The sequence below is a fragment of the Phoca vitulina genome, unplaced genomic scaffold (assembly GCF_004348235.1).
Source record: "Phoca vitulina isolate PV1807 unplaced genomic scaffold, GSC_HSeal_1.0 scaffold36, whole genome shotgun sequence".
NCBI lineage: Eukaryota > Metazoa > Chordata > Mammalia > Carnivora > Phocidae > Phoca > Phoca vitulina.
Genome location: NW_022589739.1, coordinates 6,843,627 through 6,870,143, shown reverse-complemented (window position 1 = coordinate 6,870,143; position 26,517 = coordinate 6,843,627). Strand labels below are relative to the sequence as shown.

Genomic DNA, 26,517 nt, shown 5'->3' with positions numbered 1-26,517 from the left:
AGTGGTTTTTAATTAAAGCAGAGAGGAAACTTCCAGGAACACGCCCCACACCCCCGTGCTCCACCGGCATCTTGTACCTCCCTCTGCTCTGTGTCACTTACGTCCTGTTATGACTGTCAGTTTAGCTGCTTGTCTCCCCAGACACGTTTGGGTTTCTGCCACACACCTCCTTCCCAGACAGACAGAGATAAATGAGCCCACTGGAAGGTGGGAATTTCTCTCTTCCATCTTTGAGAAACAGGCAGCTCTGGGAAGGCAGAACATGCTTAGGTGCAGGGAGCCAATCAGATCAGAATCTGAAGTCTGACTTTGTAACTTCTGGCGAGTGATTTATCCTCTCTGGATCACGGTTTCACCCTTGGTAGAATGGGTTGCTGTGAGGACCAAAATGAAATCTAACACTTGCCAATAAGTGCTTGTTGACTGGGTGAATTGGGTGATTCACAGACGAAGCAGAAGCCAGAGGGTGGCAAAGCAGCAGACTGAGCATGCCGAGTTTTTATGTTTACCTCTGGGGGACCCCTGTGTTTTCTCCAGTGAAAGCGATGATCCTCACCCTCGTCAGGGCTATGGTCCAGGCCCTGGCTCGTCATGTTCAGGGTGCAGCAGAAAGGCTGTGGTTTCACTAGCAGCACCAGAGGCTGGTCTTGGGGGTGCAGGCTGGAGGACCTGCCTTCCTCTGAGTCTCCAGCAGCCCTCGTTCTCCGCCTGGGCCAGGGGTCCCCGGGCTCAGTCATTGACTAGGAGGACACGTAGGACCCAGCACAGAGTTGTACTCAGGACTAGGATTTATTACAGTGAACGGATGCAGAGCGAAGTCAGCACAGGGAAAAGGGACAGGCAGTAGAATCTGCCAGAACCCAGGCTCCTCTGCCCGTGGCGTCAGCAGAACACACTTCATTCCTTCAGCATCAACTCGTGACATATTTGAAGTGTCGTCTACCATGGAAGCTCATCAGAGACTCAGCACCCAAGGTTAATAAAAACCTTGTCTTCCAGACTCCCAGAGAAAACCAGGTGTTCGGCATAAACCGTAGTGTTTGTGCAAACCGTTTAGGCTGGATGAGCTGCTCATATTAGCGAGTGGGGGAAGGCACCTGAAACCCAAGTTCTCAGCTGCCAGCTGAAAGCCAACTTTGCAGGAGATCTTGCTATGGACCGTGGTCTCAGTCCTGCTATGTGGACTCTTCTCTGCCCACCCCCTTCTGCAGATCACTGTGGAGGACTATGAGCAGGCTGCCAAGAGCCTGGCCAAGGCCTTGATGATACGGGAGAAGTATGCCAGGCTTGCCTACCACCGCTTTCCACGGACCACTGCCCAGTACCTGGGCCATCGGCGGGTAGACACCATGCCTCCGGAAGAAGGCCTCCCAGGTAGGGCACTGTGGGTGCATGGGGGGTCCTAAGTGGGGCATGGCCCAAGAGTTGGTCAGGACTTTTTCCTGACTGGATATATTTGTCTCAGATGGTGTTTTAAGGACAGGGCCCTGGTATGGGCTTCCTACACCCAAGGATTCCTTCTGTGTGCGCTCTATGCTCTGCCCTGGGTAGAACTGAGCTATAGCAGTTCAGAGAGATAGGCAGTCTCATCCTGGATATTTAAAACAACACCACGACTGGGTGCCTGGGTGGCTCAGTTGGTTAAGTGACTGCCTTTAGCTCAGGTCATGATCCTGGAGTCCCGGGATCGAGTTCCGCATCAGGCTCCCTGCTCAGCAGGGAGTCTGCTTCTCCCTCTGACCCTCCCCCCTCTCATGCTCTCTCTCAGTCTCATTCTTTCTCTCTCAAATAAATAAATAAAATCTTTAAAAAAAAAAAACAAAAAACCCCACAACACCACGACTGTAAATGCTGAATTTGCTAGTAGGGTGGGGTAGAATGGGGGTAGATGCAGAGTGCATGTTCTGGGGGCAGGGAAAGTAGGCTCTGGAGTCAAACACACCTACCTTCTGGTCTCAGCTCCACCACTGTCTTGGGCAAACCTCAGTTTCTCAATCTGTAAAATGGGACTAATATCTATACCCTGGGTCCGTTCTGAGGATTGAATGAGAGAATGCACATGAAGTACTTAGTGCAGTTCTGGCACCTGGTGAGTGAGTGTTCAGTCAATGGTAGCTGTATTTACCCTGCAGAATGTGGGGAAGAAGAGATCAGAGATGGCAGGATGGTTTCTGGGGGAGTCTGGTCTGAGAAGGACCTAGGAGCAGTAGAGGCTGTAAGTTAGGTAAGATGAATGAAGACAACAAGAAACTACCATCTGTAAAGGTGGTACTGGGGGATCAGGCAAGGGCCTGCTGGTCTGTGCCAGTGCCCAGGACCCTGGCTGCCCTCTGGCTGTAGTGGGTGCCAAGGGGTCTCCTGTCCAGGTTTTCCTTGAAGCTCTGAGACCTGGACGTTGAGCATCTGTGACCACCTGGGACCCTGGTTAAATCGCAGCCCCCCCGGGCCCATTTCCCTATCTGTCTGAGGCTAGTCGAAGCTACCTGCCCCAGTTTTGGCAAGAGCAGACAGGACCAGCTGTCAAATATGTACTTTATACAAAACAGAGTACCCAGGGGGCCTGGGAATGAGCCTGGTGAGGCAGACGCTGTGGGTTCTTGCAGGCCCCCTGGCACACTTCAGGGACTCCTGAGCTAGCCGGGGGCTGTGCCTGAGGGGGGAACCTGCTTCAGCCCCTGTGATGCCTCATGTGTTCTCTGGGGCGGTCTGTTCCCAGCACTGACTGGGGGACGCCCAGGCAGGTCACCAGGCCTTGGCTGCTTTCTTCGATGAAGATTCCAGGGCTTCCGCCTGCCTAGGCTGGCAGCTGAGCAGCTGCGCCCTATGTGGGCTTGGCTGGTGTGCAGAGTCAGAGCCCCCAGATCTACTGCTATTGAGCATAACCTCTGTTCCTTGGCCAGAGACGGAGCTTCTCTAGAGTCAGGAGAACTCATGGGAAGAGTGATGTGAATAATGTCGTCTAATTGATGGGTTATAGGCATCACTGTTACACAGCATTGCTTATACCCACGTTTGCAGCCTTTACAACATCCCATTAAGGCAGGGTGTGTTATTCTCAGATGAGCAGGCAGGATCAGAGAGGTGAAGTGGTTTGTTCAGTCTCATAGCTGGGAAATGGCCAAGCGGCATTTTCTGCCTCCTGTGGGCTAACAGCCCTGGGGACAGAGAACTCTGTCTTTGCTATTCCCTGCTCTGTGGGGGATGAGCTGCCTATTCTGTGCTTATTTGGGGAGGAGAGGAGCCCTCCTTCCATCTAGCCCCTTGCCTGCCCGGGGCTCAGGAAGATGTGGGAGGACAGGGACAATTATTCCCACTGGGCAGTCCCAGGTGCTGCCTGTTATTTTATTAGGAGAGGACACAACAGCCCTTTCTAATGTGCCTGGAGTCCCTGTCATGCCCAGGAGGCTGAAGCTCATTTCTGTTAAATTAAAAACATTTACTGAAGTGCCAGCCATGTGCCAGGGGCTGTTCTAGGAAATGCAGATACAGCAGTAAACAAACAAAACATAAAAGACCCAAGATAAGTAAGTGGAATTATTTTCCATAGTGGCAGATGCCAAGGAGACGATATAAAGGAGAGAAGGAGATATGTGATGTCAGGGCAGGTGAGAGTGGTGGGGGTGGTTGGGTTTTAGATGAGATGATGAGGATAGCCCTCACTGAGGTGACTTCTGAGCTCACGTGAGCTCATGAGGTCAAGGGCACTTTGCAATCACTCAATCCTGTTTTGCAGACTTCCACCCTCCCCCTCTGCCCCAGGAAGACCCTTACTGTCTGGACAATGCTCCCCCCAACCTGGGCTACCTGGTCCGCATGCAGGGGGGCATCCTCTTCGTGTACGATAACAAGAAGATGCTGGAGCGCCAGGAACCCCACAGCCTGCCCTACCCCGACCTGGAGACCTACACCGTGGACATGAGCCACATCCTGGCTCTCATCACAGATGGCCCCACGTAAGCCGGCTTCCCCCAAGTCTGCCTCTCTTTGCATGGTGGCTGTTCTGTAGGAAGGGGCTGGGAAAGGCCAACCAGGTCCCCCTTTTACTCTGGGCTTTCCTGCACTTAAATCATCCCAGAAAGAGAGTACTTTCCCTTTCCCCCCGTGCTTTGTGGGTTCCTGCGACAATTTTCCATCATAGGCTGGCATGTCCTTAGAGTCAGTACTACCTGTCTCTTCTGCATCCTAAAGCTGGAACTTCTGTTTCTTAAAGTGGCAGTTTTCCCTCTCCCCACTCAGGGTGGCAGCCTTGCAGAGGTCCAGCCCAGGGCATCACAGATGGTGGAGGAGAGAAGAAGACTGTTGCTTTGGTTGTTGGGTTTTCCGTGTTTCTGGAGGGGAGAGTGCAGGGAGCCTGGTAGCTTTGTGCCATGACCCCCAGGATGCTCGCTCCCTCGTGGGCTTGGCTTGAGCTAAACTGGAAGGCAGTTGTCTCCCTGCATTTGGTCCCTCCCTTCTTGGTGAGCACTTCAGCTAATCAGCAAAGGAGGTTGGGCAGGCCTGGCCCCTGAGCCGGGGAATGGCTGTGCTGAGTGCTTGGCCAGGACTCGGCAGTGGGGGCAGGAAAAGGGTGCGGTCACTGCCCAGGAGCCTCTCTTGCCCTGCCTTCAGGGTTTTGCAGGGAATGGTGTGATGCCAGTTTCCAAGGGAGGAGGGTGGGTCCCAGGGGGGTGGGGAGAGTGGGTCTCAGGCCTCCCTGATCTGAGGGCAGAGCTAAGATCCGGTAGGGGGAAAAGGCAGTTTCCAGGAGGCTTGCCTCTGCCATGTGAGGAGGAGCTGTGAGGGGAAGCCTTGGGAGGGAGAGGAGGGGGAGGACCCCGGCTGTTCCAGGAGGTATGTGAGCAGGGGTTGTCCTGTCCCAGAGGCTGTCCAGGCCAGTCCTGCTGGTAAAGGGACTAGGTGAGATGGCCTTTGAAATCCCTCCTGACTCAGACTCTTCATGCTTCCTCTGAGCTCTGCTCTGGGGATTGTCTCGGTCGACATGATGGTGCTGTTCCAGGGTCGGCAGCTGCTCCTGATGAAAGTCCGAGTGATTTCATGCCAAGGGAGCTGCTGTTTGTTTGGGGGTCACAGGAAGCAGGGTGGCATGACTTGTGGTTGGGAGTTCCGTGTGGCTGTGGGCACAGGCACATGGCCAAGCCCTGGGCTGGGTGTGGGCTGGAAGTTGGCTGGGAGCAGTGAGCATTCCCACCCTTGGTGGCCTTTGCTGACTGGCGGGAGCATCAGTCCCTGCAGAGATTTCTGTCCTAGTAACAAACATCTCTGCATTCCTCATCTGCTCGTGATACAAAACCTCCTCTGTTTGTCCTGAAATCTCAGAGTCGAAGGATCTTCAGGTCTCGGGGGTTGCGGAATGTCATTAGGTCACCGGATGCTTTCTCCCCATGCCAATGTGGGCAGGTCTTGCCTTATAGTTTGGCTGTATTACTGAGGTTCTGGGCAGAAGTGAAATTCCTTTTAAGGAGTTAAAGGTGGCTGAGGATCGATGGGAACACAGAAGGAAGGAAGGGATGAGGAGGGAGACCTTTACTGAGCATCCACTCAGCTCAGTCTTGGGCACTGTCATCTCCATATTTGTTCGTGGGAAACAGAGGTTTGGGATGAATTGCCTAAGCACATACAGCTACAAGTCCAAGAACCTGCACGAGGTCGCAAAGTCAGCTTTGTACCGCCCTGAATGGACCCTCCACTCATGTCACAGAACACATGGAGGTGGTTACACAGTCCAGCTGGGTCTGCAGAAAGCTGGAACCGCCACATCCCTCCCTGCTACATCCTGACCTTCCACCTGAGGGCCGGTCCCCACAGCTGCTGGAGGTCTCCAAACTGGAGAGCTCCGTGTGACTTCTCCTCAACTGGGGTTTCTCCCCCTTCCCCACCTGCAGGAAAACATACTGTCACCGGCGACTGAACTTTCTGGAATCCAAGTTCAGCCTTCACGAGATGTTAAATGAAATGTCTGAGTTCAAAGAGTTGAAGAGTAACCCCCACCGAGACTTCTATAACGTGAGAAAGGTGCGTCAGTGGGCCACTATTGAGAGCAACCCCTCCCAGTCCCCCTCCCAACCCCCTGGGATGCCCTGAGCCAGTCTGGGGCTGGTCCCCTGTGTGGTCTTCCTTGGCCAGAGGAGTGTGATGTGTACGTGTGGAAGAAAGACTGGCGAGTTGCCTTCCCTCTGCCGGGCCATGTCTCAGACGGTACTTGGTATGACTCTAGGTGGAAACCTTTGTCCGTGTTATGTGTCTGTTGCAATGTGCCCTCTAACTTGGAAAATAGGGTATGGTCTGTTAATTGGTCATAAGACTTGAGGCCAGGCTACTTGTAAGGTGGAGGATGTATTGAAATCATCATGGAGAGAAAAGACTGTTAAGACCTCTTTGGACTTGGGAGTTGGTGGTTTTGCTTCCTTCTGGACCAGAAGTAGGTAAGGAAAAGCATCCAATGCACTCCCGTCTTGCCCCTCCCCTAGGGTGCATGAGCAGCCTTAGCCTGGGTTCGGGGACTGCGGCTGCGGCTGGGGCAGGTGTGTGTGTTAAATGGTCATGGCCTCCAGCTGTTCCATTTTCTTCCATTTAACTAATATCAGTGCTAAGCCTGGGGTGTTTGATGTTGAACAGGAGTCACTGACCGTCCCCGAGAAGTTCCTAGCCCGGTCCTGTCAGTGTGAAGTGTTGTGGCTTCCAGGAAGAGCCCAGAACTGAGCTGACTTAAAAGAGTGCATAGGAGTCAGCCTGGGCAGGAGCGGGGGGGGGGGGGGGGGGGGGGCAAGGGAATGGAAGGGATGGCATTCCAGGCAGAGGGCACAGCATATACCGAAGACTAAGAGGGAGAGAGTGCTGTACCATGAGAGAGGAGAAACTATGTCCAGTGTGTGGTGTGACAGGAGCTCAGGTGTGGGGGACAGCATGGTGCTGGGCTGTGGGGAGAGTGAGGTGGTGGAGGTATGTGAGGTTCTGGACCATGTGGGGGGGGGGCTGGGTTTCTCAGAGGAAGCAGGGAGCGGGGAGGGGGCATGGTAGTATTCTGGGAGAGAAGCTCAGGGGGGAAGGGTGGGGATTAGGCTTTGCCTCATGGCCAAACCCAAGCTGACTCACTGTGGGGTCCTCATCTCCAGAGGGGATTCTGTCCCAGATGTGACCCCTTGAGGACTCCCCCTCCCTGGGGTCAGCTTTGATAAGGGAGCGTTAGTCAGGGGAGGATGCAGCTCCTCTGTGGAGCCCAGGCCTCCCTGACCTGACTGGGAACACTGAGCAGTGATGGACAGACGGCCTCCTCCAGGGAGGCCCCAGGGTCACCCCTGTTAAGCATCATGGGGTCTGGCATGGACTCCCACTTGGATGGGACCTTAAGAGTGAGAGGTGGCTTCAGCTCATGGGCTGTGAGGCTTATGGAAGTTTCTCAGGGGGCTCCAGGTAGGGGTGAGAGGATGTGTTAGAAATCACCCACCTGGCATTCTCACCCTTGAACACTGTTTGCTCCTTCTCTGTGAGGCTCAGGGGCTCAGACAGGTAGGTGCTTCAGGCACCATGCCAGCTCCTCTCAGTCCTGCCTGAATGCACCCCCCATGCCCAGATGGGTGCCCGAGGAAGCTCCTTGCCTGGCCCCGTGCAGCCCCGCCCTCTGCATGAACACTCCGGGCCTGACTGCTTCCTGCTGCCTGCGGCTGAGGTGTTCCTGCTAACTGCACTGGCTCGGACACTGTTTGCTCCTGAGGTGGGGCCCCCGTGGGTGTTCCAGCTGCTCCCTGGCTGTCATATGGGACAGAGTCCTGGTCGGGGGGGGGGGGGGGGCCTGTGGTCACCTACCCCTAGGCGTTCCCTGTCGGTCTGGGGGTTAATGTGTTCTCTGGATAGGGATGACCTTGACCCCTGTGCTGTGACTCAGTGGCCTGTTCTCTGGCACCAGAGCAGTCCATAAACATGGGCCCGGCTGTGCTCCAAGTCAGGCCTCTGCCTGCCCCTCCCTGTCTCCCGGGTGCTGGCTACTTAATCTTACCCTGGAAGCTTCTTCTGTGGGAAGAGAGCTGGCTTTCTGAAACCCCGGGTGGGCTGGGAGGGTGGCCTCCGTATTTCCAAGGTGGCTGTCCGTGTTGGGAGGGCAGGCCAGGGCCGTGCGCTGAGGCAGAAGCTGTGAGTGGCCACGGGTCTGTGTGGGTGGTGTTTGTGAAAGCGCCTGCAACATCACCGCAGGGCATGACTTAGGACACCCTGCGGCCCAGCCAGCAGGACCGTGTAACTGAGACGTCTGTTTTTTGTTCAGAGCTAAGAACCAGGGCTGAGTGTGTTTACTGCCTAGGAGTTGGGTAAGATTGGGCCTTCTCCATTTTGGTTTAAGTGTCATATATCAAGCAGAGCAAATTGGCTTCATCTTCTGTGCCAAACTTGACCAGTTGGCAGTGGTTACTCCCAATGCTTAGTGAAAGTGCTGCAATCGATTATTGATGTCTGACATGCATGTGGAAATGGCCAGTTTGTAAACTGTACTGTTGGCTTAGACCTGGGCCCGAGGTGAAAGCAAGGTACGCGCTGGTATCTTCTGGTGAATTGAAAACACTGACATCCAATGACGGGCTCTTTTAGTTGTTCCCAAAATAATCACCTTGGACCTTCTGAAATTTGGATTGGATGCTTCCTGGATTGTCCAGTTATTTTTCTCCCTCATCTTGTGACTTGTGGGGGTAAGGACAGCCTGCACCCCCTGCAGTGTGTCACTGGTGTGCTAGAGGACAGAACCAGAAAACCCAGAATGTGCTATGTCATGCTGAGGTAGTTGAGTCCAGCTGTGTCCGGCTGAGCTAAGCCAGGCTGACCACTTGGGCGTCCCACATGAGCCCTGCCTGCCCCTGAGGTGACTGAACCTTTGCACAGTGCTTTGGGTGATGTTTTAGCTTTTGGCGCTTTGAATGGCTTTATTTCTCTGATGTCTAGTGGTCTTTCTGGTTGGAGGTGGCAGGATGAATGGCAGGAAGGGCCCCGATGAGTCAGTGATGTGGCCAATGACAAGGGCTGGCTTGTATAACGTTCACAGAGATTCAGTAGATCAAATGTCTGGTTTGGCATGACTCAGAGATGCCTGGCCAGCTGTGGACAGCATTCCCTGGCCACAGGTCAGCTGCCTCCTCATCCCAGCCCTGGCAGAGTACCCAGTCAGCTGCGGCAGGAACTGCAGAGCGCAGTCTGGTGGTTGGCAGCATCCTGGCCTGTGAGGCTGCTGCCATTTCCCTGGGGCCCTCTCTGAGGCCCCCTGGGCTCAGGCAAGGGGAGTCAGGATGCCCACTGTGACCTCAGGCCATCCCTCAGCTTGGCTAGGGCTCATTGCGTTAGGGCTGCTGGCTGAAGGGAATGCTCCAAGAGAGGTCAGTGGGAAGAATGGTATTTGGTGGGGCATCTGGCGGGTCCTTGGGGTTATATGAGGATGTGGATATCACCATTTGTTCATTCATCCATCCACTGATTCAACAGATAGGTCATACTAGGCTGTGGGGTAGGCGTTGGAGACTGAGATGCATCAGCTGAAGTCCCTGTCCCTTGAGGACTGCGCTCAGTCTAGTGGCAGAGTGGAGGGGAAATCTGTAGAGTGAATTGGGAGGACGTGCACAGTCACGGGAGTGTGTACGCTAGCTTTCCCGGCCGGCCAAGGGAACAACTGGTCAGTGTGCCAGGGGGATCAGGATTGGCTTCCAAGTGGAGGAGGTTGTAAGAAATCGCACGTAGGTGGATGAGATTGGTGAGGAGCAAGGAGGGCACGCCAAGCAGAGGAGACGCATGGGCAAAGTGACGCAGTGCAGAATAGCACAGTGCCTTGGGCGCCTGTTAGTGGTAGGTCAGGGCTGGAGCACAGAGTGGGCAGTGGTAAGGTGGGAACTGGAAGCAAGGCTTGAATCCCAGTTGAAGGAGTCTGGGCTTTCTCTTGAAGACTTGGGGGCCACTGATGATTTGTTAGCAGGCGAGTGGCCAGACCCAATCTACATTTTAAAAAGATCTCTGGCTGCTGTAATGAGGTCAATAGGGCAGCAAAGCTAGAAAGAGGACCAGTTTTGAAGTCTAGAAGAGACACTGAGGGGAGGGGCGTAGGTCCAGGCATTGGTGGGACCACGGGTGCTGAGGTTTCGCGCGCCACTTTGAGGGTTGGACACCCTGTCTCCTTGCCAGTGGGGAGAGGGCGCCTGGTTCATGGCTGGTGGGCACTGCGCTGCAGGTGGACACACACATCCACGCAGCTGCGTGCATGAACCAGAAGCACTTGCTGCGCTTCATCAAGCACACGTACCAGACAGAGCCCGACAGGACCGTGGCCGAGAAGCGGGGCCGCAAGATCACCCTGCGGCAGGTGTTCGACAGCCTGCATATGGACCCATACGACCTCACTGTGGATTCCCTGGACGTCCATGCGGTGAGTGAGCTTCTGCCCCAGTGCCTCCCACCATCCTGGGCGAGCACTCCGCTCCCGGGGAAAGAAGACCACGGCTGTGCCCAGGGAGAGGCTGCGGCCCTGTCCCTTCCAGCCATAGAGATGTGAAAGGGAATCTGGCCTCAGGGAATAACAGGGCCATGGGACAGGGGAAAAGTGCGTGTGGCTTGGAGTCAGACAGGTCCCAGTTCTAATTCCCCTTCTGCTGGTTGGGAGTCGTGGGCCCTTAAGCGATTCACTTACACTTTTATTTCCTTGCTTATAAAATGGGAACTGCCATGTGCCTTATTGACAGGACAGTTATTAAAAACTAAATGATGGTGCCGCTGCTCTAGAAGACAGTATGGAGTTTCCTGAAAAAGTTAGATATAGAATTACCATATGTTCCAGCAATTCCATTCCTAGGACTATACCCCGAAGAACTGAAAGCAGTGACGAAAACAGATACTTGCACATCCACGCTGGTAGCAGCATTATTCACAATGGTTGAAAAGTGGAAACAACCCAGGTGTCCACAGTAGGTGAATGGATAAACAAGATGTGTAAAAACATACACTGGAATATGATTCAGCCCTAAAAAGGCATGAAGTATGATACTTGCTATGATATGGATGAACCTTGAACACATGATGCTAAGTCAAAAAAGCCAGACACAAAAGGACAGTTAATGTACAATTCACTTGCATGAGGTACATAGAGTAGGCAAATTCATGGAGACAGAAAGGAGAGTGGTGGTTACCAGGGACAGGAGGAAGGGGTCGTGGGGAATCATCGTTTAATGGGTACCAGGTTTCAGTTTTATAAGATAGAGAGTTCTGGAGATGCATGGTGGTGATGGTTGCACAACATAATGAATGCATTTCATACCATTGAACTGTACACTTAAAAATGGTTAAGATGGTAAGTTTTGTGTTATGTATATTTTACCACAATAAAAAAATCTTCGTAAAACCAATCAAACACAAAATGAGTAATGTGGAGAAGGTGCCTTAGGAAGTCCAAGCAGTAACAGACACACTGTATTACTGACTGTTATAGTTTGGTGTTTTCTGCTCACTCAGTCAGCTGGGCTCCTAGCCATGGCGCCTTGGAGCACAAGGCCCCTTGGTCTTCACAGAGGGCCTCACTAAAGGACCCCCAGGCTGGCTGAGTGAGGATACACATCCTGGCTCCAGGACTTTCCAAGAGTTCATGCAAGAACGGACATAGAAGACATCGGTTAGCATGTCCACACATAGGGCCACCTCGTAAAGGCCTGGAGAGGGAAACATGCGTGTATGGTAGCTGCAGAACAATATGGCCATCTGCCTGGTGGTCTCCTCTCTCCAGGGTCGGCAGACATTCCATCGCTTTGACAAGTTCAACTCCAAATACAACCCTGTGGGGGCCAGTGAGCTGCGCGACCTCTATTTGAAAACTGAAAACTACCTGGGAGGAGAGTACTTTGCTCGGATGGTCAAGGCGAGTGAGCCCTTGGGAGTCAAGCCCTCCCCAGATCCCTGACAGCATCTGTCTGCAGAGGGTGGGGGCGCTGCATGGCCTCCTGTTTCCCCCTCCCCAAATCCCTGTGGGCCCACCATCCAGCTCAGGCAAGGCTAAGGTGCCCAGGGGGCCCATGCGGTGGCCCTGGCCGCCAGCTCCTGAGCACGGGCGGGCTGGTGCTGCAGGTGCTGACTGCAGGCCAGAGGAGGGGAGGGTATCCTGGCGCTCACGGCATCCAGGCTCACCGCCCTGTCTGTCTGCAGCCTGAATTTGGCTGGGGGCAGGTTAAATCCATTTGGAGATGCTTCTGCTGCCTGGCCTGGTTATGCATGAAAGGAGCCTCGACTGGGGTGGAGGAGTAGTTACATGGCAGCTAGGGGACAGAGATCAGGTCTTCCCAGCCTGGGAGCAGGTGGCTGAGGAAGCCGCAGGATCCAGCAGCTGGGGTGCTCTTGGGCTGACCCGAGCTCTTCTTGGTGTTAGGAGGTGGCCAGGGAGATGGAGGAGAGCAAGTACCAGTACTCAGAGCCACGGCTCTCCATCTACGGCCGCAGTCCCGAGGAGTGGCCCAACCTGGCCCGCTGGTTCATCCAGCACAAGGTCTACTCCCCCAACATGCGCTGGATCATCCAGGTGCCCCGGATCTAGTAAGTGAGGTGGCTTGCTGTCTGCCCATGCCCTCATGGGCTGCTGGGTCTGCGCTATTCTGGTGGGGCTGGTGCTGGTGCCAGCTTGGGCCTCTCCTCCCTAGAGATTGTCCCATAGCGAGGGGTGGTCGGCAAACATCCTTGTGACACTTCAACCCTTGTTCTTTGACAAACAAGCCTGTGCAAAGCCTAGTAGGAACTACTACCCATTGGGGTTTGAGGGTGGATGATCCTTTTGTGTGAGCCCAAGGGTATGAGTAACCTAGTGGTTACATGCTACATGCTGGCCCTCTCCATGGCTATGATTCGGACGACCACTGGCCTCTCCCATCTGGCCAGTGTGGGGCTCATTGTCCCTCAGTGGGCTGGGATATGCAGTTTAGGGGAACTGAGCTGAGTGGCAGAGAGTTTGGATCACTGAGAAATTTGAGAACTCATCTCTTAGAACTTGGGCCAGCCTGAGTCCCAACACCCCACTCCCAGCATGGCCTGTAGCTTGGGAAAGGTCTCTGATGGGCAGGGGTGGGTGTTGAGTTTGCAAACCAATGCCTAGTATTGCAGACCTTGCTGGGAGTTGGAGAGCAGAGGAAGGACCTGTGTTTAAGCCACATCTCTGGCTCTGCTCCGGGTGTTTAGATGGAACACAAGCTGCTTAAGAAAAGGATGGGACTGCCCGCCCACAGGCCAACGGGGACGTTGGGTTCACTTTAATCAGCAAGTCTCTGTTTTCCCCCAGTGACATATTTAGGGCAAAGAAGCTGCTGCCAAGCTTTGGGAAGATGCTGGAGAATATCTTCCTGCCCCTTTTTGAGGCCACAGTCAACCCCCAAGATCACCAAGAGCTTCATCTTTTCCTCAAATACGTGAGTGTGGGTGGTGCTCCAGGCGATGTGCATAGTGGTGGAGGGAAGAGAGGATTCCAAGAGGGTTGGGCCAGGCTTCCCTTCTCAGATCCTCTCACTCGTGTGCTCAGGCTTGGGCAAGAAACTGAATTTCTAAAATAATGAGTTTGCTCCAGGTAGGGGAAGTCCCCTTCTCCTCAAGGGCAGCCCTGGTGTGTGGGTGGGGTGTCAGGAAGACAGCAGTGGGGAAAGACTTGAGGAGCAGTCAGTTCCTGGCTGGATAGGGCTGGAAAGACTAGTTCCTGTCCCCAGCAGCTCCCAGCAGCAGCCCCAGGTCTTTAGAAATGCAAACATGTCAACACTCCTGCTTTTACCTTGAAATAATGGTTCTCACGTCTTGTTTGGTTGAATACCCGAGCCCAACAACATATATTTATGGGAGTTATGGGAGAGGGAAAGGAGGGATGGAGGGCAGGCTAACCAGAAAAGGTATGAGTGGTGCAGGAGCTGATCCCTCCCTCTGGGGTCCCAGAGTAGAGATGGCTGTAGACAGTGAGAAGCAAGCTCAGTATGCCATGAAGGTTCTGGGGGTCTGACAGGGAGGGAGGCAGGGAAGATTCCAGAGAGCTGGGTGGATGGGGGAGGGGTGATTGAGTCTGCGTGTGTGTTGAGTCTGCCAGGAAATGTTTAAACCCAGCAGCCCATGAGGGACATCACTGAACTTATGTTTTAGATAAACACCATTCTGCCTGTTGTGTGGAGAAAGGCCTGGAACAGAAGGTAGCTGGAGGTGGGCGGAAAGGGGCAAGATGGCGAGTCAGGGGCCCAGCTCCAGCACAGGAGAGAGATGCTGGGGGCTTGCACCAGCGGTCACAGCTCACGGTTTTTGAGTGTTTGCTGCCTGCCCCCGTGATCCATGCCATGACATGATCTCACTTCAGCCTCATGACTACCTTACTTCACGTCATTTTGTTGGTGTTAATGCTAAGCAGAATCATCATGTGCTTGCTGTTTAAGCACTGTTAAGCGCTCTCCATGGATTGTCTCATTTAATTCTCACAACAGCCCTGTGAAGCTACTAGCTCCAGTTCACACAGGAGGAAATTACGCGAAGCTAGGAGGTGGCTGAGCTGGAATTCGCAGACAGGTGCCTGATTCCCGAGCAGGTGTTATTATCCTCACGCTGTAGGGCCTCCCAAGTAGGACAAGTGAGGCATATGCAGACGGCAGGCCAGGGCCTCTGGGCACGGAGGTGGGCATCGCTGTTGCATCGACAGGGCCCGGGCAAAGCCTGAAGGTGAGCCAGAGGGAAGAGTCTCGGGTGCCTTCAGAGGTCACTACCACAAGTGGGGGAAGAGCAGGCTTGGGGAGCAGGAGGAGTTGGGGGTTGGACATATTTTGTGCTTGAGGCCCTGCATCTGTGGGATACAGAGCTCAGGAGAGGGGCTGATGTTACCTCCATGCCAGGCCCTGGAGAGTTCAGTTAAGGCATGGGGCTAGTGAGTACAGTACCTCTCTGGGCCCCGGCCCCATCCAGGCTGTGCTGGGAGCTGTGGTGGCAGCCCTGTTATTGCCTTTGACACATGTTTCTGTGACAGGGAAGATTCTGCGCAGACTGTCATGGTCCCTTGCTCCTCTGGGCACCTACTGCCCATGTAGGAATGGGCGAGGCTCGCAGACCTGGCCGGGGCTCCCCATTTTGGGCCAGATGTGGAACAAGGTGGGCAGTCTTTCAGAAGCCCCTTCCAAAGCACTGCTGTGGCTGAGTAAAAGGGGGGAGACATGTTAGAAGAACTGCCCCATGCACTGGCTGAGAAGCTGTATCTTCTGTGGGTACACTTTCGTCAAGGTCTGGGACCAGGTAACCAGGAAGCCAGTGACTAGGGGCAAGGTTTGGGTCCCAGCTGAGGGGTAGCTGCTGTGGAAGGACAGGAGGCTGGGAACCACAGCTCAGCCTTCCAAGGGGTCCTCTTGAATGGGGCCCACCTTGACTTGTTTGTGAGGCATCTAGGCTGGTTTCCCATGGCCCCAAAGGTACATCCCAGGGGAATCCTCCACGTACAGCCCCAGAGTCCAGACCCAGAGCCCATGTAGGCTCAGAGTCTGGTTGTCTTGCATGGGCAAGCTCCCTAAGCATCTTGGGCCTGGGTTGTTCACAGCCAAGCCCTCCCTGACAGGATGGCTCTGAGGGTTGTATTAGCTGATGTGTGGTAAGTGCTTAGGGCCTGACACATAGTAGGAGGATGGGAAACACCTGTCCCATTCCCCCTCCCAGCTGTTGTCACTGCTGCTGATGGCCGGTTCTGCTAGCTACCCTGCAGGGCTGGCCTCCTCGTTGGCGCAGCAGAGAGATGGGCAGTGGGTATGGCTGTTTCACTGGTCACCTGGTCCAGCCCAAGTTTTCCCTTACCGTCACCACAATCACCCCAGGGCTTGGCACTCTCCAGGCTGGCCTCTTGGATACATTTAGAAGCCACGGAGAGACAGATTGTGGCCTTGTGCCCACTCCCCCTCCCTGGGAGGAAAGTGGCCGCAGGCTCTGTGGGCCCCAGCTAGGGTATGGACCCAGGAAGCCTGGACTCCAAGGCCTTTGGCAGCTCATCGGCCTTGGCTTGATGTAGGACCCCTCCTCCTGCCCAGGTGACAGGGTTCGACAGCGTGGATGATGAGTCCAAGCACAGCGACCACATGTTCTCAGACAAGAGCCCCAACCCAGACATCTGGACCAGTGAGCAGAACCCGCCCTACAGCTACTACCTCTACTACATGTACGCCAACATCATGGTGCTCAACAACCTCCGCAGGTGGGCGAGCCCGCTCCTGCACGCGCCTGCGTGCCCTCACGCCTCACACCCAGCGCGCAACACCGGGCCCGTGCAGGCAGGCCACCGGACCCCAGACGCGGTCGTACACACAGTGCGGCCGAACCTTGTGCCTGTACACACGTGTGCATACCCGTGCCCCCCAGCACCGACATGTGTCCCTGTCCATCTCCAGTATGACACGGACATGGGATGTGCCAACACACGAGCATGTTCTTTCCACTATGCCAACGGTGTTCACACATGCACTGATGCATGGAACAAGTTACTGCGCCAGCTACGTGACAGGCACTGTCCCAGGCACGGGACATATAGTAGGGACAACACAGACTAAATCCATGCCCACGTGGCGCTGCCGGCCAGTGGTCTTACCTGCACGGATTCCCACCAATACACACACACGGGGCGCCTATGGCGGGAGTCGGGTGCCCCGGGGGCAGCCGACACTGAGCTGTTCATTCCCCCCCTTGCAAGTCCAGCCTCCCTCCTGCCCCCTGCTGGGCCACGGGGCCCCGCTCGCTCAGCCTAAGCCAGTGTAGTCTGTGGGTACGAAGGTTTTGGATGGACCGTGATTGAAAGGAGACTGCCTGGTGTTGGGGAGGGGCAGTCCAGGCTGAGCTTCTGCGGGGGGCGCTTGAGTTCTAGCTCTGCTGCTGACCTGCCCAGGGGTTTCTAACGCCTGACTCCATCCTCTGGGTTTGCCCATTTTTATGACCAAGTGGTTGAACTTGATGGTTTCTCATAGTCTTTGCTGCTCTGAAGGTCTGTGAACCTGGGCTCCAAGGCCTGGTGAAGCGTGAATGGGGACAAAGCAGGGTCTCTTTCTACCACTCGGTCCCCTTTCTGTTCCCCGGGGGGTGGTATCTCTTGGTTCTGAAGATCTCTGGACCTGGCGCTCTGTATTTTGGGAGAGGTAGTTTCCAGAGTGCCCTGTGTCAGCTGTGTTGACTCTGCCATGGGCAACTGTCTCCCCTGGAGTAGGCCCTGAGCTAGCGGTGCAGGCCCCAGGCCTGTGGGGCCCCAAGTAGGTTGGACCAGGGGTCCTTGCTGACCAAGAGCCTCACTTCTTCAGGGAACGGGGCCTGAGCACTTTCCTGTTCCGGCCTCACTGTGGGGAGGCTGGCTCCGTCACCCACCTGGTGTCTGCTTTCCTGACCGCTGACAACATTTCCCACGGGCTGCTCCTTAAGAAGGTAACGAGGCCACTCACGGAAGCCTACCCTGCAAGCATGGTCCCGCTCTGGGCTCCCTGGGGGAGGAGCGGGATCACCTGGGCTCCTGTCTGCCCCCGAGAGGCTCTCGCCTGTGACGTTAAAAGGCCGTGGCCTTTTTCTGGGTCAGGCTGTCTGTCATCATCTTGGTTTCATATTTAATTATGAAAGGAATATAATCAAACACATCACAATTTGGATTTTCCAAAAGATGGAGAAATGGAAAAAAAAAAAAAAACCCTTATTGCTATTACTTTAAAAGAAATAGCCATTATTAGCATTTTGGTATTTAGAATTCTCTTCTTTTTTTACCAAAGCATTATTTCTAACGTGCTTATTATTATAAGCACAGATTTTTTGTTTCTGCTCTCTTTGAATAAGCATTTTTCTGTGCTGCAACATAGTATTTATGGTCCTCATTCTAAAGGCTGTTGGAAGGATGGCCCACAACTTGGAAGGTCTATAACTGATTCAACTAGTCTCCGATTGTTAGACAGAGTCCATCCAACTTTTCGCTTGTGTAAATAATGCAACCACGAACTCTGCCCATTTGGTTTTCTCCAGATTTTGGATCACTTCCATAAGAAGGATGTTTGCTTAGACTCCTCTTGAGCCCTGATCCTGGGGAGGTCTAACGGTGTGTCACAATTCCGTGGGGGGTGGGTATTACATCAGAAAACCACTCTAGCCTTGTCAGGCCCGCCCCTTCCCATCTCTGAGGAGCCAGAGTGTTTATGGACTCAACCTGAACGTTTGTGGTCAAAGCAACACAACAACAAAAGTGGGCATCTCCCGGGCTGACCCACTGGGGGCAGTGCCTGGGGGAGGGGAGCAGAGTATGTGGGCTGGGGGCAGCCTGGGGCCTTGCAGCTGCCTTCCTGCCCTGAGCTGGGTCTTGTCTGGAGCCAGGACGGGGCAGAGGGCAGCCCAGGAGGAGAGGGGCATGTGGTGGATGAGATGAAGGTAGAGGTGGGGGAGGGGAGGGGGAGGTCTGGGTGCCCTGGCTTTGGGGAACTCGGGCTTGGTGAGGGAATTGCACAGACACTACCCAGTCTCCCGGGGTCCTGCCCTCCCTTCCTCCCTCCCCTCTCTGGCACTCGTCACCTGAGTTTGGTGGTTCTTTTGCAGAGTCCGGTGTTGCAGTATCTCTACTACCTTGCTCAGATCCCCATTGCCATGTCTCCTCTTAGCAACAACAGTCTGTTCCTTGAATATTCCAAAAACCCTCTGAGGGAATTCCTGCACAAGGGACTGCATGTTTCTCTCTCCACCGATGACCCCATGCAGTTCCACTACACAAAGGTGAGGCTGTTAGGCGCCCCAGCAGGCCCCAGTGCTGGCCTGCCCCCCACACTGCAGGCACCGGAGCGCACGCTCAGTTCTGCCTTTGGGGTGGGGGCTGGCGCCCAGTGAAGGCAAGAGGTGAGCTCCTGGTGAGTGAAAAGCATTCCTTCCAGGAGCCCTGTCTTTGGAGTTCTTGAACCCTCAAAGGCACAGCTTAATTTTTTTGCCCTATTTTCCCTTTCTTTAGCATTTACTATCTCTGTGATGTTGGTTAAGTTACTGGATCTCTATCTTTTGCCTCTTCATCTGTAGAACAGGGATGCAATTGTCTCTATGTCTACATCTACTTTATTGTGAGGATTCATTAAGATAATGAACCCAAGTCTAATAGAGTGTCTGAATACAGCATGTACTCAAAATGTTAGCTAACATTTTGTTAATACTATTATTATTATTATAATACTTTGGATCTGTGGGGCAAGGGAAGAGGAAGGGAAGAGGTGAAGAGGGGACCAGCCATTGACTAGTAAAAACAGAAGTGCCTGAGTCTTCTAGGACAGGCTCTCCAAGCTTCTGGTCTCAGGACCCCTTTATACTCTTAAGAAATAAAGACCCTCAGAAAGCTGTTGACTACATAAGTTATCTCTAGTGATATTTAAGTGTATTTTAGAAACTAATGCAAAACTGAAAAATATTAACTCATTTAAAAATTACATTAACAAACCTGTTACATGGTAACATAAATAGCAATTTTTATGAAAAACAGTCATACTTCCCCAAAACAAAAAAATGGCATTGGGAATGGCATTGTTTTACATTTTTGCAAACCTCCTTAATGTCTGGCTTAATAGAAGACAGCAGGATTCTCATATCTACATCTGCATTCAATCTGTTGTGATGCCTTGTTTTTATCAAAGTATATGAAGAAAATCTTGCCTCACAAAGATACATAGTTGGAAGAGGGATGACCTTTCAAAAGGCCTCAGGGACCCTGGATCACACTTTGAGAACTGCTGCTCTTGGTTACAGAGGCAGTGGGGCGTCCAAGAGGTCACAGAAGGGCTTGTGATCAACCGCAGACATCTCATATCCGAGGAGATAAAGTGAAAGCACAACTCAAACCTAAATCCTTTTGTGATTACTGTCTCACTACCTGATCATTTCTCATTCTTATTTTATGTTCCATCTCTGCTCTTCATACTTTACTTGGATTAACTTTGATTTTTGGACAATCTTAAGAAAATGATGTTAAATAAAAAGCAAAGCTATAGGGCATGTACTTAGCATGTGCATGACCAGGGAGACTGTCGCAGGAGACCAAGAGGCAGGCATCCGCATGACTGACACAGGGCTTCAAACATGTGCTGGTCAACATGTGTGGAGGTGTTCTTTGATATAGCTCTCTCGGGAAACCCGAGAATTTGCCAAAAATGCTCTTAGGAGTTCATCATTTAAGGGGGGTGGGGTGGGAATGTTGTTCGGTTATCCGGGTGCCAGACATTAAAAATTAAATCTGCAATGTCTGTCTGATGTTTCTAGCTTTGGAGATATGTGAAGGATTTAAAGGGATATCCTACCATCTAATACATTTACTTTCGGGGGGATCTAGGAAGCCCTTATGGAAGAATATGCAATTGCAGCTCAAGTGTGGAAGCTGAGCACGTGTGACCTGTGTGAAATCGCCAGGAACAGCGTGCTGCAGAGTGGACTCTCGCATCAGGTACGGGCTGTGATGGTGCTGCCCTCCGTCCCCCCCGTCCCTGCAACACACGTACAGTGGGCACCCGCTGCAGGCCAGGCACTTTCTAGGCGCTGAGATCAGTGAAGACAACAAGCAGGGTGTCTGTCACACTGAAACTCAGGTCCTAGAGAAACCTGGGGAGACCCCTGAATTTTCAAGGCTGCTCTTTGACCCTTTCAGACCTCTCTTCAAATGTGACCTCCTCTGAGAGGGCCTCCCTGATCACCGTTCTACAGTAGCCCCCCACTTGCCATCAGTCTCTATCCTTTTTATCTGTTTTCCTTCATAACATTTATTACTACTGACATTGTAATATGTAGTTATGTTTTCCTGTCTTTCCTTCTAGAATGTGAGTTCCATTACAGTAGTTCCATTAGACTGTTTTTTTCAGGATTATATCCCTAGAGCCTAGAATAGTCCCTGGCACATAAAGGCACTCGGTATTTCTTGGATAGTGAATAGTACCTAGATTGAATGAAAAGTCGTAGGGATGGAACCGGTGCATCAGTAAGTACAACTTCCCAGGTGATCTGATGTGGAGCCAGGGTTGAGAACGTGGTGTCTTAGGCTGCTGGGGCCCTCCCCTGGGTGATGTCACTGGTACAGGAAGAGGCTGCACTGGTGCTGCTCTTATTGGATGCTCAGGCAGACAAGAGCTAAGGTTCAAGATTCAGTTGTGCAGACCTGCTTCCTAAGACTGGGCCTCCCCAGAAACACCTGTTTGCCCCTGTCGGCTCTCAGGAGGGACTGAGTCTCCACGCCTTCATCATGCCTTCTTTATTGCCAGCAGCACTGGGGGTCTTATTTTTGTCTCCTGATCAAGGAAAGCATAGTCAGAAATGAAAGGAATGAATGTGGGTGTCAGGGTGACATCCTTGAGGACACAGAAGCCAGGAGGAATTTTTAAGAACCCCATGGGGAACCATGTCCTGGTAGAGGATCAGCTTCAGGGGCACTGGTTTGATTTGGTGTGGCCAATGTCAAAGCTGTCGTGTGAATATAGAAAGTGAACCTAAGGTTTATGGTTTCATTTGTACTTCTCTGGTTCTACAGGAGAAGCAAAAGTTTCTGGGACAAAATTATTATAAAGAAGGACCTGAAGGAAATGATATTCGAAAGACAAATGTTGCTCAGATCCGGATGGCGTTCCGATATGAGACCCTATGCAATGAGCTCAGCTTCCTGTCTGATGCCATGAAATCAGAAGAGATCACAGCTCTGACCCAATAGGTCCAGCAGTGGACATGCATTTTAACTTTTTGGTTTAATTTCAAGTCTGCTGTGATTAACAGCGGTCAAGATACCAAACTAGGACGGACGGTCCTCCTTGGAGAGGATGCCTCTAAAGAACTTTCAAACTAGTGATTTTGGTTGCACCATTCACTTTAAGATCTAACATGCCCACTTCTGTTAGTATTTCTGAGTAATAGATGGTGACTCCTCCTTGGGGATTTGGGAGCTGGACACTTGTCTGTACTCATTCCAAATTTTCCAAATATTTCTCTTGAAACCGCTAGTGCTTGCACTGTTGGGGCCAGGATCTTCCAAGGTCCAGTGCCTACTGACATGAGGTCTGTGTGGTTTTCTGCCAAAATCCTCTATAGACCCTGCAGGCTAGTTGGTAGTTGTTCATTTCAGCCTCTGGCTGGCTGGCTGCCTTAAACAAAACCAATTTCAAAGCTCCCTTTCATAAAGGAACTACTTTGAGAGAATTAAAATAGAAAACTTCCTTCTTGACAATTTGCATTTTTTATGAATTTCTTACACTGTTTTATTTAGCCCTCCACCCTCCTTTCTATTTAGGAAGCCAAATGTGCACACTGAACCAATTGTTCCTATTCTGTGTCTTGGTTTTCTCATCTGAAAAGTGAGGGTTTGGACTAGATGAGTGGTTTTCAAATGTTCTGTGAATCCCCCTCCAGGGCTGGGGGAGGTTCTGGGTTCTGCCTTCTTCAAAGCAACTCTGCTGTCATCACTGTTACACTGGGCCTTCTTTGTATTTTCATTTGAACTATAAGGACTGTGGAAAACATAGGATTAGATGATCTCTGTTCCTTTTGGTTCCAATATTCTGATTGTAGCCCAATTACCATTTTACTTATGAAGAGTTAGGGCCAGAGAGGTGAAATTTGCTTGAGGTTACAAAGATAATAAGTAATAGGACCAGAACTAGTTTCCCCACTCCTAATCCAGTCCTTTCCCCACTATTCCATTAGGCCTCACAACGGTTAGATTTTTTTTTATCACTATAACCTCTGCTTTTTTTTTTTTTTTTGAAGGTGAAATTTCTCCCTTATCTAACATGCAGACTTCTTCAGAAGATATAAGTGGTCCCAGGGGCCAGGTAGAAAGCATTTTTTTTTTTTAATTTAAAATCAATTAATTAACATATAGTATATTATTAGTTTCAGAGGTAGAATTTAGTGATTCATCAGAAAGCATTTTTTAAGACCAATCTGAATTTAAGCTTTACCAATATACTCTTCATCTGTGTTACTAGTGCCTGGTACATAGTAGGTGCTCAATAAATGTACATCGAATAACTGAATGAATTTCTCTTTTGGCAACTTTTTAAGGACATGTGCTCCAAGTAGTCAACAAGTTGCTCAAAGACCTTTCTGTCTATTTCTGTGGGCAAATGCAGATTATGAGAAGCCCTTCTGAATTATTATAGACTTAGAAGAACTCTATTTTTGCTTGTGAAGACGCTTATTTGATTTTAGATTGTCTTGTCCTGTGACTTTATAATGCTCATCCCCTCCACTGGTTAACTTAGCATACAGAACAGTAAATGTAGTCTTTTTATTAGGCAGACATGTGTGCTCTTCCAGCTAATAATGAAATTGACTGAAAACCCAGCATATCTTATGCATTATTTTTGAAAAACCCCCATTTGTACACATTTGTCCTAACATAGCAATTATTGTACAGTTTTTCATTGTCATTTTATCTGTACCAAGTATTTATTTTTAATTATTAAATAAAGTCTGTTAGGACTGTGGCTCAATAATTTAAAATGATTTCAAGTTAATACCATTTAAAGAAAAACAAAACAAATGAATAGACAAACAAAAAGCAGAATCAGACCAATAAATACAGAGAACAAACTGATGGTTGCCAGAGGGAAGGGGTGGGAGGATGGGTAACATAGGAAGGGGAGTGGGAGACACAGGCTTCCAGTTCTGGAGTCACAGGAATAAAAGGCACAGCATAAGGAATATGGTCAATGATACTGTTACAGCACCGTATGGTGACAGGTGGTGGCTGGCTGTACTTGTGGTGACAAAGCATACTGTACAGAGAAACTGAATCACTACGCTGTACACCTGAACTAATGTAACATTGTGTGTCAACTATATTGAAATAAAAACATTAAAAAAAAGATGGGGTATCATGAAAAGTTACCAATAATAACTACTAATTTATCTTTTACTAAGACTCAGACATGGATGACATTCACAATAAATACTCAAAATTTTTAAAGTGAAGCTCATTAGACCCAGAAGGTAAACCTTTGCTATCTTTCTCCTCTAACTTCTGCTCTGGACAGTTCCTGAGCAAAGCCACCTGTGTTCCTTTTCCCTGGATATTACTTTAGTCTATTCAGCTAACACTTGTTCGATTTTACCGGTCCTGCAAACTTTTCAGACACCTTTTTCAATAGCGCTTTGCACTTTCATCACATCTTTGTACCTAATTGGCCTTTTGGGGGAGGGGGGCGGTAAATCCCTACTTTCTTTTGTGTTCACACTTGGAATCAAAGGCAAGTGTATACTAGCTCACGTTTCTAAAAGAACAAATTTTGAGGCATGTATCCCTTACTCTAAAAGGCTCAAGTTCATGTATGTGTTACTTCAACCTGCATTGTTGAAATGATTAATGACATTGCTCTTTGCCACATGAAAACAAATCACAGCTCCTGGGTTGGTATGTACCAAGGCCTGTCCCGGGCCTTTACTTCCTCTTATCTTGGATTAAAGCACAGTTGCAAGCACATCCTTCTGGCTTCCTCTTTACTTGTTTCTGAGTGAAACAATATTCATCTTTTTTGGGGTTTGTAGACACGACTGAAGGTGATATGTTGGTAATATACCTAAGCACTCGATACCTGACTATGACTGTTATAAAGAACAAGTGTAACTAACCACAATGAAAGGAACACTAATCAGAAAAACATAGTTTCTTGGAAATTTTAAGTATTTTATCAGATACTAAATACTTTCTGATAAAATACTAAATAAGTATTTTATCAGAAAGATCGAGGATGCCAGAGAGTAAGGCTATAAACAGCTGCAAGATTATCAAAATATATCTCTGAGGAGGCTTTTATGTTTCTTGATACCAAAATGTGTACTTCTTCAAGATGATGTACATCAGCAAATTCAATTATAAACTACCATTCCTTTTTATAAGTGGCTTTCCTCTTCTCAGCACTAAGATTCTACCTTGCTTCTCTAATTATATTCTTTAATTTTGGAAATGATTTTACTCTTTAAAACTAATATAGGGTGGAGTATTTTATCTGTTATTTTTTACTGTCCAACAGGGTAAAAAGACATGAGAACAAATGAAAGTCTGTTGTCAACTATTTATATTATATTGTATATATATAGATTTATATTATATTGTATATATATTATATATATCATATTGTCATTATGTTGCCCATCATAATGTGGGTGATCAGCTGATTTCCCTAATCTCCAAATAGTTTTCTTATTCCTGGATAGACAAAGTAAGCTTGTCTTACTTTTTCTAATGAAGAAAAAAAACAGTTAAAAATGCAAATTCTTCAGACTGCCTTTTAATGAATCCAACTTTCCAATGTTAAAAATCACGGAACCAAAAGATATTTTCAAGCAGCCTTATAACCCAGATATATATCAGGTATAAGGAAATTGAATCCAATTTGAAATGAATTTTAAAACATAGCACACAAACATCACAACTCCCCAGAGCACAATACAAAATAGTTCTCTAAGGAATATAAACATTTAGTATATAACAATGTGAAACTATGTAAGAAAAAAGTCTCTCCAGTGAGCTAAAATTTACTTGCTAAAGATTATTTATTGCACAATATATCAGTTTGTCCTAAGAATAAAGCAGATACTATTATTTTCAACTTCTAAATTCAGTACCCAGTCAAGTACATTTTCTCAAACTAAAGTTCTATAGCATTACAGTATGAGTAAACTTCTTGTTACTGAGTTAGGATAGGGAAAACTTCAGAACTTATAAAACAAATTCTTTAGACTTCATGAAAACATTTCACAGATCCTACAAGGCACACATATTTCCTATCTTAGTAAGTACATTTAAGTACTTCATATTTGGAAAAGACAAAGCTGTACAGAATACAGAAAGTGTACATTTCATCCATTAAACAAATTTACAACTTTTATGATTAGTTATAATAGTAGAACCTATGTAACATTCACATCTAAAGAATTATCACCCAGTTTAATGGAGTGGGCAAAAAACTGTGCTCATTTATTTAATAAGACTAATAAAAACACTTTCTATTTCACAGTAGACCAGTTAGTATCCTGGAGCTCATATTGGAAAGTAAAAAGGTTTGGGCAATATCGAGTCTCTCTGGGCTTACTGTTAAATAATTCCTTGAAAGATGAAGGATTCCGGGGGATAAGATCATAGGCTATGCCTGGAAAGATCCAAAAACATGTACAGCAACTTTGTTCATTTTCAGAAACATTCTTCAATTAGGCAATGAGTTAGACTCAGCAAGTCTAATCCAAAAGGACAATTTAGAATCTTAGAGCTGGAAAAAGATCTCAGAGATCATCTATCCCAAGGTTTTCAAAATATGTCCCATGGAATACTAAGACTTCATGGAGGAGAGTCAAGGTTCTGCAAATCTGACTTGAATTAAAAAAATTTTTTTGAAAAAAAATTAATTTAAAAAACAACTCCCATCATACAACTATATTACTCACTAAATTTCAATATCCTGGATATCACCAATGCATTTATACATGTTTTTATTGGCTGACTTTATAATATTTATTATGGTATATAAAGTTTACATAAGGAAATTTATATTAATAAAACATGACTCA

The 26,517-nt window shown here is 49.7% G+C and overlaps 1 protein-coding gene across 1 annotated transcript in view; it reads left to right on the top strand.

The window, feature by feature from the left end:
* The window catches only part of AMPD3 (adenosine monophosphate deaminase 3), a 45,196-nt gene extending 21,761 nt beyond the window's left edge, over positions 1-23,435 (top strand). The window contains exons 4-15 of the mRNA XM_032427330.1: positions 1,212-1,374; positions 3,734-3,953; positions 5,883-6,012; positions 10,196-10,390; positions 11,738-11,869; positions 12,374-12,537; positions 13,274-13,400; positions 16,020-16,183; positions 17,274-17,394; positions 18,541-18,714; positions 20,306-20,416; positions 21,491-23,435. Of these exons, the coding sequence (XP_032283221.1) occupies positions 1,212-1,374; positions 3,734-3,953; positions 5,883-6,012; positions 10,196-10,390; positions 11,738-11,869; positions 12,374-12,537; positions 13,274-13,400; positions 16,020-16,183; positions 17,274-17,394; positions 18,541-18,714; positions 20,306-20,416; positions 21,491-21,667 (1,878 nt within the window). The 3' untranslated portion in view covers positions 21,668-23,435. The remainder of the gene's footprint in view (positions 1-1,211; positions 1,375-3,733; positions 3,954-5,882; positions 6,013-10,195; positions 10,391-11,737; positions 11,870-12,373; positions 12,538-13,273; positions 13,401-16,019; positions 16,184-17,273; positions 17,395-18,540; positions 18,715-20,305; positions 20,417-21,490) is intronic.
* The last annotated feature ends 3,082 nt before the right edge of the window (positions 23,436-26,517 follow it).